The sequence below is a fragment of the Hordeum vulgare genome, chromosome 1H (assembly GCF_904849725.1).
Source record: "Hordeum vulgare subsp. vulgare chromosome 1H, MorexV3_pseudomolecules_assembly, whole genome shotgun sequence".
Classification (NCBI taxonomy): Eukaryota; Viridiplantae; Streptophyta; class Magnoliopsida; order Poales; family Poaceae; genus Hordeum; species Hordeum vulgare.
Genome location: NC_058518.1, coordinates 493424216 through 493439279, shown reverse-complemented (window position 1 = coordinate 493439279; position 15064 = coordinate 493424216). Strand labels below are relative to the sequence as shown.

The 15064-nt window shown below is 43.5% G+C and overlaps 1 protein-coding gene across 1 annotated transcript; it reads left to right on the top strand.

Annotated features, from left to right (window-relative positions):
* The first annotated feature begins 4646 nt into the window (after positions 1-4646).
* Positions 4647-5985, top strand: LOC123418312. Its single transcript, XM_045106993.1, has 3 exons — positions 4647-5266; positions 5394-5453; positions 5548-5985. Exons 1-3 carry the CDS (start codon positions 4733-4735, stop codon positions 5560-5562), a joined length of 609 nt encoding a protein of 202 aa, XP_044962928.1. The 5' UTR covers positions 4647-4732; the 3' UTR covers positions 5563-5985.
* Positions 5986-15064: the final 9079 nt, after the last annotated feature.

Below are 15064 nucleotides of genomic sequence, written 5' to 3'. Positions count from 1 at the left end.
CTGCATTACCAATCCAAGTTTCACAACATTTAAGAAACTTCTCATCCACAAAGGACCGGTCTAGGTTTCTGAGACTAGTATAGCTAACTGGAACCCCCATATATTTCATAGGAAAGTGTCCAATCTAGCAATTAAACAAATCAACATATCTTTTCAAAATGTCATCATCACCACCACACAAAGGATTTCATTTTTATCAAAATTAATCTTGAGCCCAGACATCAACTCAAACATATACACAAGGAGTTTCAACTTAACAGCTGCATCAAAGTCATGTTTAAAGCAGATGACAATATCATCTGCATATTGAAGTATCGCTACGTCCCCCTCAATCAGGTCCGGGGCAAGACCAGTGAGAAGATTTTCTTTCTGAGCATTTAACACCATCTTAGAAAGCGCCTCAACTGCTAGGTTAAACAGAAATGGAGAGAAGGGGTCTCCCTGGCGCACCCTTTTATGACTTTGAAAGTATGATCCTTTCTCATTATTCGGCTTGATATAAATCGTACCATCATAAAGGATTTTTTTCACCAAACCACACCAGGTATCCCCAAAACTCCTGTTCCTATGACACTCCAGAAGGAAATCCCAGTTGATTTTATCATAAGCCTTTTCAAAATCCAATTTCAAAACTATCCCAATTTTCTTTCTGCGTTGAGTGTGGTGCAGGGCCTCATGCAAAGTAAGAATACCATCCATAATGTTCCTATGTTTAATGAAAGCATTTTGGTGTCTACTAATCAGAATATCAGAGTACAAAGCAACTCTGTCATTCAAGACCTTAGTAATCAATTTGTATGGGCATCTCAATAAACAAATTGGTCTATATTGTTGAATTTTTTAGCACCATTCAGCTTAGTAAGCAAGGTAATCACCCCATAATTCAGACGTGCCACATCCAAAGAATTATCATGAAATGATTCAAACAGTTTCATCAAGTCAAACTTGACAAAATCCCAACACTGTTTATAAAATTCAACTGAAATATTTTCAGGGCCAGGTGCTTTATTACTATCCATGGAAAACAAGGCTTTCTTCACTTCTTCCTCGGTAAATTCCCTAGTGAGGAGATCATTGTCCTCAACACTGATCTTTTCCCCCACAGACCACGTGTCCGGGTCAAGATGAAACATGTTCCCTCTAGCAGGGCCAAACAACTCTTTGTAATATTCAGTGGCATGTGCCAGAAGATTCGAGGTCCCCTCAATCACTACTTCCCCATTAGTGAAAGAGTGAATAGTATTCTTCATTTTCCTCCCATTAGAAACCCTATGAAAAAAGGTTGTGTGTTGATCTCCCTTAAGTAACCAACGTTCCTTAGATTGTTGAAGCTAAAAAAGCTCTTCTTTGGCAAAAATATCATTAAATTCAGCATAAAGCAAGGTTCTCTTTTCATAAATCTCAGGGTCTAAGGGGACAGCTTCTTCCATAATTTCAATCACCTCCAACTCTCTCTTGATATCCGCTTTCCTCTTCCTATGATGGCCAAACACATTAGACCCCCATCCTTTAAAATATTTCTTCACACGCTTCAACTTGATATTAAGAATATCGATAGGATCCTCCGCCCTCACAGGTTGTTCCCAGATACTTTTAGCTTTAGGATAAAACTATTCACTCTTTAACCAGGAAAACTCAAACCTAAACTCACGGACCACAGGAGGACCCTGCTTAACAGGATCCGAAGGCAGAAGCAAAGGATTATGATCCGAAACATCCCTAACCATTTTTCGAACAGAAACCAGAGGATACAAGTCCTCCCACTTGAAAGTCATAAGCACCATGTCTGGCTTCTCCAAGGTAGGATGGTTTTGCTTATTAGTCCAGGTATATCTACCCCCTCCCATATGAATCTCCCTAAGGCCCAAGGAATTTATGACCATATTAAATTTGTCTGTGAACTTCGAGTTGCCAGGATTCTTATTTTTTTCATCCATCCCCGAATGATATTGAAATCACCCCTATAATGTAGGGAATATTCAGACTGCTGCACACACTAAGCATCTCATCTAAGAACTCATCCTTTCGCTCATCGTGTGCTGCCCCATAAACCACAATGAGAGCCCACATACACTTCTTTTTTACATCAAACACATTGGCTTGAACCAGGAAATTCCCTATTGCCCAGGAAACCACTTCCAGACTTTCCTTCCTAATACCACATAATATACCACCGGATCTACCGACAGATGGTAGATGATTCCAAACAAAGTTACCAAAAGGATCCACTTTTTTCAAGTATTTAGGAGGAAACTCTTTCTTCTTAGTTTCTTGAATTCCTATGAAATCAAGGGAATGGTCCTTAATAATATTAGCGAAACAGGTAGCCATCCCCCTTCTACCTGCTCCCCTACACTTCCAAAAGATCCCATTCATTTAATAACAAGTTTTTTTTCCTTGGCGACCCTGCTAGGAAGCACAGCAGGGGCACCCTCTTCTTTTTTCAAGGAAACCTCACTTTTTTGACTCCTGGTTACTGGTCTAGCTATCATAATAGATTTATTTTCTTTTTCTTTTTCTTTCTAGACCTAACCACCATATAATCCTCCTCATCCTCATCATTTTTTTCACTCCAATTTAAGTCTAAAGGGGTCGGTTCTCCATTAGCATTAATCAAGACCATATCACCCCGCACCAGCACTAACTAGCCGGCCCAATCAGGGAATCCCGAGCAAACATCATTTTTCATTTGTTTCTTTTTTACTTCAATATTTTTGTCTTTTCTATATTTTTTCTTTCTATTTTTCATTTTATTTATTAATCTATATTTTCCCTTTTTATGTGTTTTCTTTTAAAAAAATAAGAGGAACAATTAAAAACGTAATTATGTTTTCGAAAACCTAATATTTTTTCTTCAAAATTTAGGAACATCTTAAAAGAGAAGCATATTTCAATCAAATCTTGTTTTTATAAACCTCATAAACATTTATTTATTTTTGAAAAAAATAAATTCAAGAATATTTTAAAATTTGAAAAAATTTCTTATAATTATTAATATTTTGAGAATTTGAGAACATTCTAAATTTCATGTACTAGCAAATTTTGTAAAAGAAACTGCTCAAGAACACGGCCGGCCATTCTATCATGTAGTAGTAACTTGCTATCGGGACCAAAGAAGATAAAAACTGATCAGAGTTTTCTTTTGGAGAAACACTATTATTATGGGGCTGTATACGTGGTAGAAAAATTACGCCAATCTGTTGGGATAAGGTATGCAACAAGTGAACATTTGAAACATGAAATAGATTTCCGGACATCCATAGAAAAGTTATTGCTAATTGCCCATAGTATGAAGAAAAAAAATTCTGATAAAGACGTTCTTCAATAATATCATCATGACTTTTGAAATCATATTTGGTAGCAATACCAAACCAAATACGACGAGTAGAAAATGATAAGTGGGACGGTGCAGTATGCACTGAGTTGCGTGTTGTGTCGAGATAGAGTGTCTTGCGCGGAATAGGAGCTTTCACTGAGTGGGTGTAGGAATGTGTATTCATGGACTAGTATAAATGGGCCAAAATGGCTTGTCGTCCCTTTGGGCTGCATTTAGATTGGCCGAAGAATGGGTCACTTCCCATACATGGGTGCCACATGGGCCATCCGTGGTTTTCTTAAGATGTCTCCCAAGTCCCAATTGTGATGGTTTGTCTGGTGCTACATGAATAGTACATTTTTAGATCATAACATTGAATGTAAGTTCTATCTTTTAGGGAATAAATCACTTACGTGAATTTTAAATATGCATGACCAAGAGGGAAACGCTCCCCTACACTTGGTTATAACGTAAGGGAGCCTGATAATGTGTTGATTTCTGTTAACATCGAAACAAGTGCACTTGAATTTTCAAAAAAAAAAGTACACTTGAATGTGCACCGCTTATTTGGGCATACCTTTCTTGGTTTGGAGAAGTGGAATATCATTTGATGAATGTGCAGACCATGTTGGCACGTGTTATCGCGCACATGATATATCAAACTATGCCAGCACAAACATTGTTAATTCCTGATATCTATCTGTGTCGTCATATCTATCAAAGATATATATCAAACTTAATTCCTGATATCTATCTGTGTTGTGATATGCAATGATTAATTCACATACCTTCCATGCCAGCACAAGTATATTTTTATTTCTTAATTATTGAAACGATTTTGCAAAGATAAAATCTAAGTAAATCTCTTATTAGTTACAGAGCCCAATTGCACACACCATATTGCTTATCTTTCATGAGAACCTCTGCCTTGACGCATGCAGAAGAAAAGTAACGGGTGATGCCGCGCCGTGTTAGATATTCAAATATCTATCCATTCATTTAGTCATTCTTTAAATACCTTCCAAGGACACGTGGATTGTGCACATTTGTGTTCTAAAATACGTATTTATTTACGATAGAATCTCTCACGCACGCGATAATTTAGAAAGACATAAATTTAGAAACAAAATGTAAATCTGTTGCGCGGCCATCCGACGGCCCTCCACGGTTGGATCACAAGGGAGGGAGAGGTGACACCCCACACACACGCGCCCGGACTCCCGCGGGCGGCACACGCCGGCGTCGAGCCCAAACCTACAAGAAAAGAAAAGCACAGCGAGCGTTCGCTCCTCGGAATTTTGCTATATATAGGCGGCGCATGCAAGCGATTGCCAGACTAGAACCTCCGCAACACATTTGCTGCCCCCTTTAATCCCCTTCCTCCCTCCCTCCCTCCCCCCTTGTCGTCTCGCGCCGATGGAGTCCTCGCCGACGCCCGCGTCAGCAATGCAGGCGCCGTCCCCCGCTTCCTCGTCGCGATCGAGGGACAATCGCCTCCTGGTCGGCTTCGACCTCCCGGCCTCCTGGGGCTACCGCCGTCCCATGGCCTTCTGCAAGGACCCCGACTCCAGCCCGGCGGCGGCGGCGGGCGACGACGCGCAGCGCAACAGCTCCCGATCCCCGCCGAAAGCCGGCCCCGTGGCGGCGCCGGGGGACGCTAAGCACGCCCCTGCGGCCGACGAGGGCGCCGCGGCGGAGGAATCTGCCCGGAAGCAGTACTACCAGCTGAGGGACCGGAGGGGCGGCCGGGACTTCGCGGAGGACGCGCCGGAGTACAGGAAGCTGTGGAACATGGACGGCGGCGGCCCCTCCTCCGGCGGCAGGATTAGCGCCGGGTTCTCGGTGGAGCTCACCAAGCAGGAGATCGAGGCGGACTTCCTGGCGATGACCGGCAAGAAGCCGCCGCGCCGGTACAAGAGGCGGCCCAAGGCGGTCCAGCGCCAAATCAACGTGCGTAAGCAAGACACGCCCCAAGCACCGCCACCAATCCCGAAAAAAAATCCTCGATCGCGCTCCCGAAATCCTCTCTTTCCCTCCTCCGATTACTCACCTCTCATCTTGTCTTCTTCTCCCGCAGTCCATCAGCCCCGGCGATTTTCTCTCGGAGGTGAACCGCGATCGGTACAAGGTGAACGAGGTAAGCATTCTATAAATAAAAATTTCGATCTTTGGTCTGTTTAGCACTTGTTCCTGGATGCTCCGGACGCTGATTCGGCGATGGATTGGTGCAGAAAGGGGGTTTCTGAGGACTCGCGATTCGGAGCAAGAGATGGATTTCCTACCGGGAATTGTGGGTCGAGCAAGAGAGGGTTCATCGGAGTTGAAGTTGAAGTTTGTCATCAGACAGAGTCAATAGACAGATTTAGGGTTGATAGTTTCAGTTTATCAATGCTTTGGCAATTAATCATGTATCATGTAATGTGGGTCAGCCAGTCAGTCAAACCCTAATCAAGTGTATGTTGGGGGTGTTTTGTTGGTTTATCATTGGGGTTTGGTTCAAGGATTTCTCCTGTTCTGCCCCTCTTATCTGTTGTTCAGTGTAGAAGCCAGTTCAGTTGTGCTGCAGAAGAACCTCAAATCCTGGTTGCAGCCCGCCAGAAATGGGAGTATTGTAGAACCTTCATCAACTTCTCATGTCATTCAGTAATCATATGCATTAGTTTATATCCTCTTTTGGTTGCTGCATCCCTATTTTTCCTGAAGCCTTGCTGCATCTTGATTTGAACTCTCTGCATTGCTACAGCAGTAGATATACTCTGTTCATATGTTTTTTTCTTTTTTTGGAACCATGCATACTCTGTTCTGTCCATATGTTCAGTGGTTAGTTTTTGCCACAACCACATTCCAGATAAGTCCAGCAGCAATTGCTCGTCTCCATCTGACAGAAAGCAAACAAATGCCCCTCCCTAGTTCAGTTTGGTAGCATCAGTACAGAAAGAAAAAAAACTGTTCAGTTTGGTAGCATCAGTACACTAATTTCCCTTGTTTTTATCTAAACAGCATTTGGATAAGCATCAGTACACTAATTTCCCTTGTTTTTATCTAAACAGCATTTGGATAAGCATCAGTACACTCAAACTCAGCATGAAGACAGAGATGCAGGGATAGGCAGGCCAAAATCAGTTGAGCTCGAGCAGGAACACTTTGCCCATATTTCCAGATTCAGTTGTGGTAAGGTAAGGTTAGCGCAGCAAAGCAAAACAAAGCCAGGGCCATTTGAGATTTGACTGCCATGCAAGAGCTTCAGATATCCATTCTGAAACTTGAGAGAATGCTGTCCTGCTCCTGGCTTGGGTAGCACATGACGCCGGCTGATTAAATGGAAAGAAAAGACTTCCAAAGTTGTGTTGGGTAATGAGTCCAAACCTCATGATCTCCCAATCATTATCCTGGTCTGCCTACTCGCTACTCATCGCTGAAAGCGACTGCTTAAACCTGAAAACTGCCTTTCTCTCTCTCTTTCTTTCAGCTAAATGTTTTTCCTATCCCATCTGACCACCAATATATCTTAAAATGCGATTTTGTGAGAATTTGTGTTTTGGTTTAGCTTTGCACTAACAGTTAAGTGCCACAGTGTCACGCTCATGTGTTGCCTATTTGTGTGTAAGCAAGGGCACCAGCCTTCAGGCACCAAACTGTCACTGTTGCACTGTGCCTCCTTGATCGCCCATGGCAAAGCTCGGCAGCGGCTGACTTTTATGGTGTCCCGAACTTCGTGACAGAGTCAGACTGCCGGTTGCTGACAATTGTACTTGCTTGGAGATCTTCCGTGCCCAATCAGCTCAGGCGTCACTGGCTTTCTGAATGCCGTTTATGACATGCTTCTTGCCAGCATTTACTCGCTCGATCGCCCGCGGTTGATGCCATAAAATGCAATGCGGGATTGCACTCGCAAAATTTTGCCACCGTAACTGCGCAGATGTTGTACGGTTCACTATTTCACACTGCTCCTCGTAGGCAAGAGTTTCTCCTCTTGACTTCTTCATGTTAAAAAAAATTACAGTCTCCTCGATTTTGTTCTCTAAGTTTTTTTTCTTTCATCTACATTTCACTGGACTAGTGGAAATGTTTTCTACACGGCTTGTTAGGATTGAGTACTATAAGAAATTGTTCTGAGGACATTTTGTACTACTACTACATTTCATAAGAAAATTCCAATCCACCGAAACCGTTCGAAAAGAGTTTTTAGTTTTGCATGTATTGCAATCGAACAGATCGACTTTGGTGCAAACAGAATCCTATAGGATACGAGTGAGCATGGTTTGCAATCTCCTTTGTTTTTTGTTTTGCTCTCACCATTGGATCAAGCGAATCAAAATGGTCCGTGGATCATGTAATGCAACTGCAAATCCACTTAACAAAAGATTCAAGGATGGATGGATCCGGCGCACAACATCCTTTAATTTTGTGACATGGAGTCTGGCCTAACTAGATTCAGCGTATTGTAAGTTGCAGTAGGAAGGTATTTATTTCCTCTTATTGTTGTCTTGCTGGGTACGAAATTTATGTACCGAGCATCTACGTCTTTACAATGCTTCTCAAATAAAAACAAACGTGTTTCTTTCCTCATTTTTCGTCATGTTCTCTAGGATGAGGAAATAGTTTTTTTAGCGCCTGGATGAGGAAATAGTTGAGTGAAAAAATATGCTTGTTTGTCCGTATTTATTATTATATTTGGAGGACCGTCTTAAAGGGATGGAGATCCAATGACTTGCTAGTCACTAGTCACCCAGTACGGTGACTTGTCCCTATTTCACACCATTCGATCAAAAATATATGGACAGATCCGTGTAACAGAGTATGAGCTACAGTGCTCTGTCTACAAGAACTCATCCACATTATTTTTGCTACAGTGATCATCCCATAGTGTCATCTGCAGTACTGTCACTGTAGTGTTTGCTTTGGTCTTTTCATCCTTCATCCAACGGTTGGCTTCCCATCAGTTACAGTGTGACTTGCCACAAGCCGGTCACTAGATCCTTGTCTTAAAGGCCCCTCGAATTGCAAGATATTACCCTACTTAGCAATTAATGATCGACCAAAAGGGGTCTATCTTCTCGAGATTTCAGGGCGTCAAATACTAGCACAGACCTTAGTGGCGAGAAATGCAAAATTCTGAAGTGGACCGGCTCAATCTCGATCTCTTTGTTGTCTAGGTGTAGATGTGAAGCATGGCCTTTGTGGTCTTTCTGATGATAATCAATGGGTTTGTTCTAAAAAATGAGAATATTTTCTGAAGAATGTGAATATATTTTTAAACGGCTGTGAACATTTTCTTCAGTTTTGAACATTCTTTTTGAAAATATGAACATTTTCTTAAAGCCCCAAAGAATTTTTGAAATTTTGAGAAGATTTTCGAATAGTATATTGGAAACAAATATTGAAAAAAAATGAAAAACAAAGAAAAAGGGGAAGAATAAAAACAAAAATAAAGTTAGGAAAAAGCGGTAGAAATAGCAGTCATGTTGTACATTACCTGCTAAATGGGTCAACCAATTCCGTGGCTCGTGGGGTGGTCTTGTGCCATTTCTTGGCACTTTGTTGCAAAGATCGACAAATAGGGAACCCGCATATACTGAGTCAAACTAATTGCTTGGTTGTCCATATGATTTATTACTCAACTAGGGTTAGTTCAAAACCGCGACATTTATTTAGGATTAGAGGTAGTATTATTTTGGAGGCCCGTTTCTTAAAGGCCCCCTAAATTGCAAGATATGGCCCTCGTATTTTAAATTAGCTTACCAAAACAAAGTGGAAAATTAATGTTTCCTATTTAGATACATTGATGGAGGCATATCTCCTCTGATTTCTAAAATAAATACTAAATTCTTGCGTGCTTCGAAACATATTTAGTTGTATATATTTCCCTACATAGCAATTAATGATTGAACAAAGGAGTCGATCTTCTCAAAATTTTGGGATTTCAAATACTATCACAGATCTTAATGGCGAGAGATGCAAGAGTTCTGAAGTGGACTGATTTGATCTTGATCTCTATCTTGTCTATGTGGGGTGATTGCATATTCACCATTGTAAGATGTGAAGCATGATTTGATCACTACTGTAGCGATGAGAGGATGGGTTGTTTTTAAATATGAGAACATTTTTAAAAAATATGAATATTTTTAAATGTCTATGAACATTGTTTTTAAAAGTGTGACCATTGTTTAAAGTTCCAAAAAAAGTTAGGAATATTTATTTTGAGAAAATGGGTACAATTTTGCCAAATAGAAGAGAAGGGAAAGAAAAAAGTAAAAAAAAAACAAGTCAAGGGTAACCGGGCGAAAAAATAACACGAAAAAACTAGGCATTTAACCTTGTGAATGGTTCCCACATCCGGTTAAAAACTTAAAATAGGGAATCATGGAGTGCATTACTAAATGGGATGGCCCACTCTATCCCTCACTGATGTGGTCCTGGAAGATTGCCCGACGCTTCGTCACAAAGAGCCACAAATAGAAAATCATCATACAATTGAGTGAAATAATTGCTTGGTTATCCCTATTTATATATTTATTTTGAAGGCCATTTATTAAAGGCATGTTTATTTATTTATTTATCCTAAATATCACCCTCGTACACTAGCTTTCCAAAACAAAGTCAAAAAATATATTTTTTGTTTCGATGCATTGTGCAGGCAAATCTCCTTTGATTTTTCAAACAAATACTAAGATCTTACGTGATTTGAACCATATTTAGTTGTATATTTCTCGATTTAGCAATTAATAGTCGGCCCAACCAAAGGGGATTTCAGGACGTCAAATACTACCACAGACCATAATGTCGAGCCATGCAAGAATACCGACTACGTGAAATAGACCGATTCGATCTCGTTCCTTTTATTATCTAGGGTGGTGATCGCATATCCAAAGCAAATACCAAGAACTTAGCGATTTGAAGCATGCATAGTCGTATGTCTCCCTACTTAGCAATTACTCCCTCCGTAAACTAATATACGAGCATTTAAAACACTATTTTAGTAATTTAAATGCTATTACATTGGTTTACAAGGAAGTATAATTAATAACAATCGAACAGAAGGAGTCTGTCTTGTCAAGTTTTCGTAATGTCAAGAAGTGCTACGTACCACAGCCCACGGGTATTGGTGTAGACAATTGCAAAAGTAGTGAATGTGTGAAGTGGACTGGTTCGATCTCGACCTCTCTGTTGTGTTTTTCTAGCAACACCTCTTTGTTACGTAGGGTAAGGGGTGATTGTATGTATGTATATTAGCGTCGCAATTTTCTTTTTCTTTTTCTTTTTTGAGACAAATTTGCTGTTGCAAGCTTATCCAACTTGTTTTTGTACGAGTGACCAACAATATCGCGCGTCGTCGATCCTCGAAAAGAAAAAAGTGCTGCGTGTTGTCGTGTCGCAGTGGTAGCACGGCGCCAAGTGTGTCGTCGCCCTGCGGCAGCTTCCCTTTTTTGACATCCGACGCGGCGACGTCGTGGGTGGTCGCTGCGGAATCGAACCACCGCCCCGGCACGTACGTGTTTACGACCGTACGTACTCAGTTACTACTCACGTACGAGTACGTGGTAGTAGTACCTGCCTTTTCCTCTGATCGCTTCCTTGATCAATCATCGTCCCCCTCCTCCGTCGTGGCACTTTGGCACCATTCTTTCTTCAGGTCAACTGCACGGGCGGGGGCCACCTTTGCCGATCGTTCAGTCGTCGCCGATACATTCATTGGTCGTGGACATGCTTGTGCGGATGAAAGGAGGAGGCAAAGATTTTGAACAGTTGAAGAAGAACCGACCGGAGCCGGCGCCCGACCCGGCCCGGCCCGGCGGGAGGACCAGGTCCAGGGACACGAAACAGGGCGCCGCGCTGCCAGAAGCCCAAGGCGGCGCTCTCTCCCACCGTCCCTGTGCTGTGCGTCTGCGTCCCTATCCCCAGCGAGCTCTCGCCGTCACGGGCGTCGCCGCATCGGCACGCCAGCAGCCAGCTTCTTCCGTCCGTTTGGTGGTGGATGACGGACACGCCTTTTCCGTCGGCGGTGTCATGTCGCCGCCGCGTGCGCAGCCCACGGTCTTTCCCGATGATAACTGACGCGGGCCGTCACGCAGATCAGTGGGCGGGACTACAAAACCGAGGAACCAAGGCGCGGGTCCTGTCAGGAGAATGGCCAGAGTGCCCCTCGCTTCGCGGCCGTAAACAAAGCACGAGGCTCAAACCTGTGGCCTCAAACCTTCCACGCGCAACTCCAAACTAGCGGGATAAGCTGATAATGTTAAACAAATACTCCTACGTAATAATAAAGCATTGACATATTTTTTTTAAAGTACAAAAGACTTGCCGCATTCATCAATTAAGAAAGAGTTAAAAACACTATTTTAGCGACCTAGTGCAAGTGACATGTCTCAAAAATGGGAAATGTCATTTGGTTCCGGGGTGTATATACACCTGATTTGAGATTTGTTTTTTAATAAAAAATTTAAAAGTCAAAAAGTTTAGAAACTTTTTATAATAAACTTATTTTTCTTTTGCACTACCACATAATTTTTAATGAATACAAATTATTTTTGACTTCAAAAAAAAACTTGTATTTGCTATTATAGATCACTATTCACATTATTTTAATCAAAAAACTATTTTTTTGAAAACGTCAATTGTTTTCCCTTTTGTAGATTTCTTTTACAAATATAATAAAAGGTTGAGTTTATTTCAAAAATATTTAAGTTTTTTTTATTTAATTACTAATTTGCTTCTTCATATAGGGTGTATATACACCCATAGACCAACGTTTTATGTCCATCACATAAAAGTCTACTCTTTCGAAATGATATTACAAAAATGAGTTGTACCCGGAAGCCCCCAATTCTTCGCCTCGCATCGAATCTTAGAAATGGTGTTGGTCGGTGGTGCAAACTTCTTGTTGAAGATCCTCGTAATGCGCTCGTTCGAAAGCTCCCCTCGCCACGAGCATGGCAAGCGAAGCCATGGTCTTCCAGCAGCCAAGCTCATCGTGAACAATGGCAAACAACCACGATTTGACGTCGTGAAAGCGTTGCCGTACCCATGTAGTTGTAGCCAATCAAACATAATAAGCGTTGCGGAATGGGCGGTCGATGGCGTTGTCCACGTTATCAGCGATTTTATGGTACGAAATGGAAAAATTGTTTCCATCACTGGGGTGATCCACCAGTCGTTTTTATTGTGTCGGACCGCGTCTACCCTAGATAACACCTCTCGAGGTAAATTTCTTTCTTTATCTTCACAGCGAAGGCATCCCACGCAGGTGACCTCCCTCTATCTCTCTCGTTTCCTCTCCCATCTGACCTGCCGCTACGAGCGTCGCCCGTGGGAAAGGACCACGCGTTGAAGAGTGTCTCCCTGTGCCGCGGGGACGACGAGCCCATGGAGAAGCACCACCGTTCGGTCACCCAGGTATATGGTCGTCTTCCACGCCCATCTGTTGCTCCCAACTCCTGTCATCCCATGGCCTGCACCGCTGCTGGTTGGCTGCTCCCACCTGCTGATACTACTCCGATACCTTGGGTATTCAGGTGATTTGTGTCATCCCTACCTTGTGCTTGTTGTGTTTGATAAAATGTCCATGAACTAGTGGGTTGTTGATCTTGTGTTTCTTCTCCTCCTCTCCATGATTTGCAGTTTGTGTCCCCACATCTATGCAACCTTTCCTAAATGGGCTCAAGAGCTAGGACTGCTGAGTTAGTAATCAATCTCATGGCATGTCTGTCGACGGAAAAAGGGTTTCCTCCATTTTGTATTACAATACAAAGCAACCAACCAGAACATCCAACGATAGGTGTTGGAGCAGAAACAGCACAAACACGTCAAAAAAAATAAAAAAAAATATATAAAAGACACAAATGCCGACACTGGTGGATCGACAAAAAATGCAAAATACTCGCGACCGCTGCGCCCATCAAGAGTCTCCCACCAAGCTCCACGACTATCAAGCGCCGGTACCCATCAACACCTCCAAGAAGGGCTGTGACGATGACGACGTTGTTGCCAAGGGTTTCCCCTGGTACGCGACGAGACGCAAGGAAGGATAGCCCCGACGCCCTACAGGAAGGTTCGGCGACACCCAAAGGCGTCACCGCGTTAGTGTCGGCCGGGCCGACAGGGGTTTCCCCCGATCCCAACCTTCACCTCGAACGTTCCGGAGCCTGCCATCAAACCGACCTCCACCCTGCACCAACACGATCTTAAGGCCCCCGCGCCGTCTCATCACGACACCGTAATGAGAGACCCGCATAGCGATGAAGAGGAGCCGGGACTAGGAGCAGCCTCACCGACGGCACGCGTGAGGGCTGAACCTCCACCGTCAACGACGGTAGCCGACCGGATGCAATAGCAGGAGCACACCAGACACAAAGGCCCGGCCGGGACCCCTCCTGTAAAGCTCTCGCCATAGCGCTGCAACAGGCACGTCGCCGGCGACGTCGCCCCCCGTCCAAGTTGCTCCTCCTCACCGCCACGCGGAAGACAACGTAGCCACGCCGCATGCCTGCCCGCTAGGACCCAGATAGGCCCGCAGGGCCCAGATCTGGACCGGGTGCGCGCCGCCGGCCACCCCGCACCACCACGCCACCCTGCCGGCCAGAAGGGAAGGCCCGTCGCCGCCGGCACCACCCGGACCAGTGCCGGGGGCGCCCGTCGACGGCGGGGGGGGGGGGGGAGATGTGGGGAAGAGGACGCCCGCGGGTGAGAAAACTCGAACGTCGCCCCGCCCACCTCCCGAGGAGGCAATGCGAGGGCGAATCCGGGAGGGAGGGAGGAGGGGACGGGTCGGAGGAGCCCGGTCGGCGGCCGGCGGCGGCGACGAGAGGGGGAAGGGAACCCGAGAAAGAGAGAGAGAGAGAGAGAGAGAGAGAGAGAGAGAGAGAGAGATGGCATGTCTGTTGTGCCACAGAAGTTGCTTAAACTGATAGGTAATAGCAACAAAATAGTTCATTTGAATGATCTATTTGCAGGAGGCATCTTTTGCAGTTTTCTTTTGAATAAAAGCCCCCTCCACTTTTTATTAATGAAGCACAAGTCAAGCCAGTTATAGTCACATCATCCAGCACGAAACACAAAAGAGAGGAGAAAAAACAAACGATAGTCTTGCCAAAGTCGCAACCGCTAAATAAAACAGAACATGTAAATGAATCACAAACTACTCCAAGTTCAGCTCCTCCAAGCGATGTGCAGAAGTTCCTCTCTGTACTTGTCAAGCTTAGTGACGAATTGGCGCATCACTTCCCCCTGTGTGGCGTCGTAGAGTACAACCCATTGCCGAAGAAAACTTCAAAGTTTCACAAGAACGTAGTCCAGACTTTTCCAAGATCGACCTTGGAAACAAAATTCATTTCTTAGTCTCCAAATACTCTATAAGGAGGCATCAGCAATCAGGTTCTCGACTGGCATTTTCTAATGAATCAGCCACAAGGCACAAATATCTTTAAAACAAGACATAATTGGCATCTGAAAGGACTCAACAAAAAGTATCCAAATGCATTTAGCCACTATGCAATCAAAAAATATGTTGTACAAATTCCAATTCATTACACAATAAGCAAGAAGGATCATCAACATTTTTCTGCTTAGCTAAGTTATCTCTGGTTAAGACTTTGTTATAAACACTTAGCCAAAGAAATACATGGATATTTTGTAGGCATAGAATTTTCCATAATTTGTCACCTTTGGCAGAAGCCACCCCACCAAAGTTAATAGTACTATGAATGGACTTAACGCAGTACACCCCCTTGGATTCCAACATCCATATTGGAA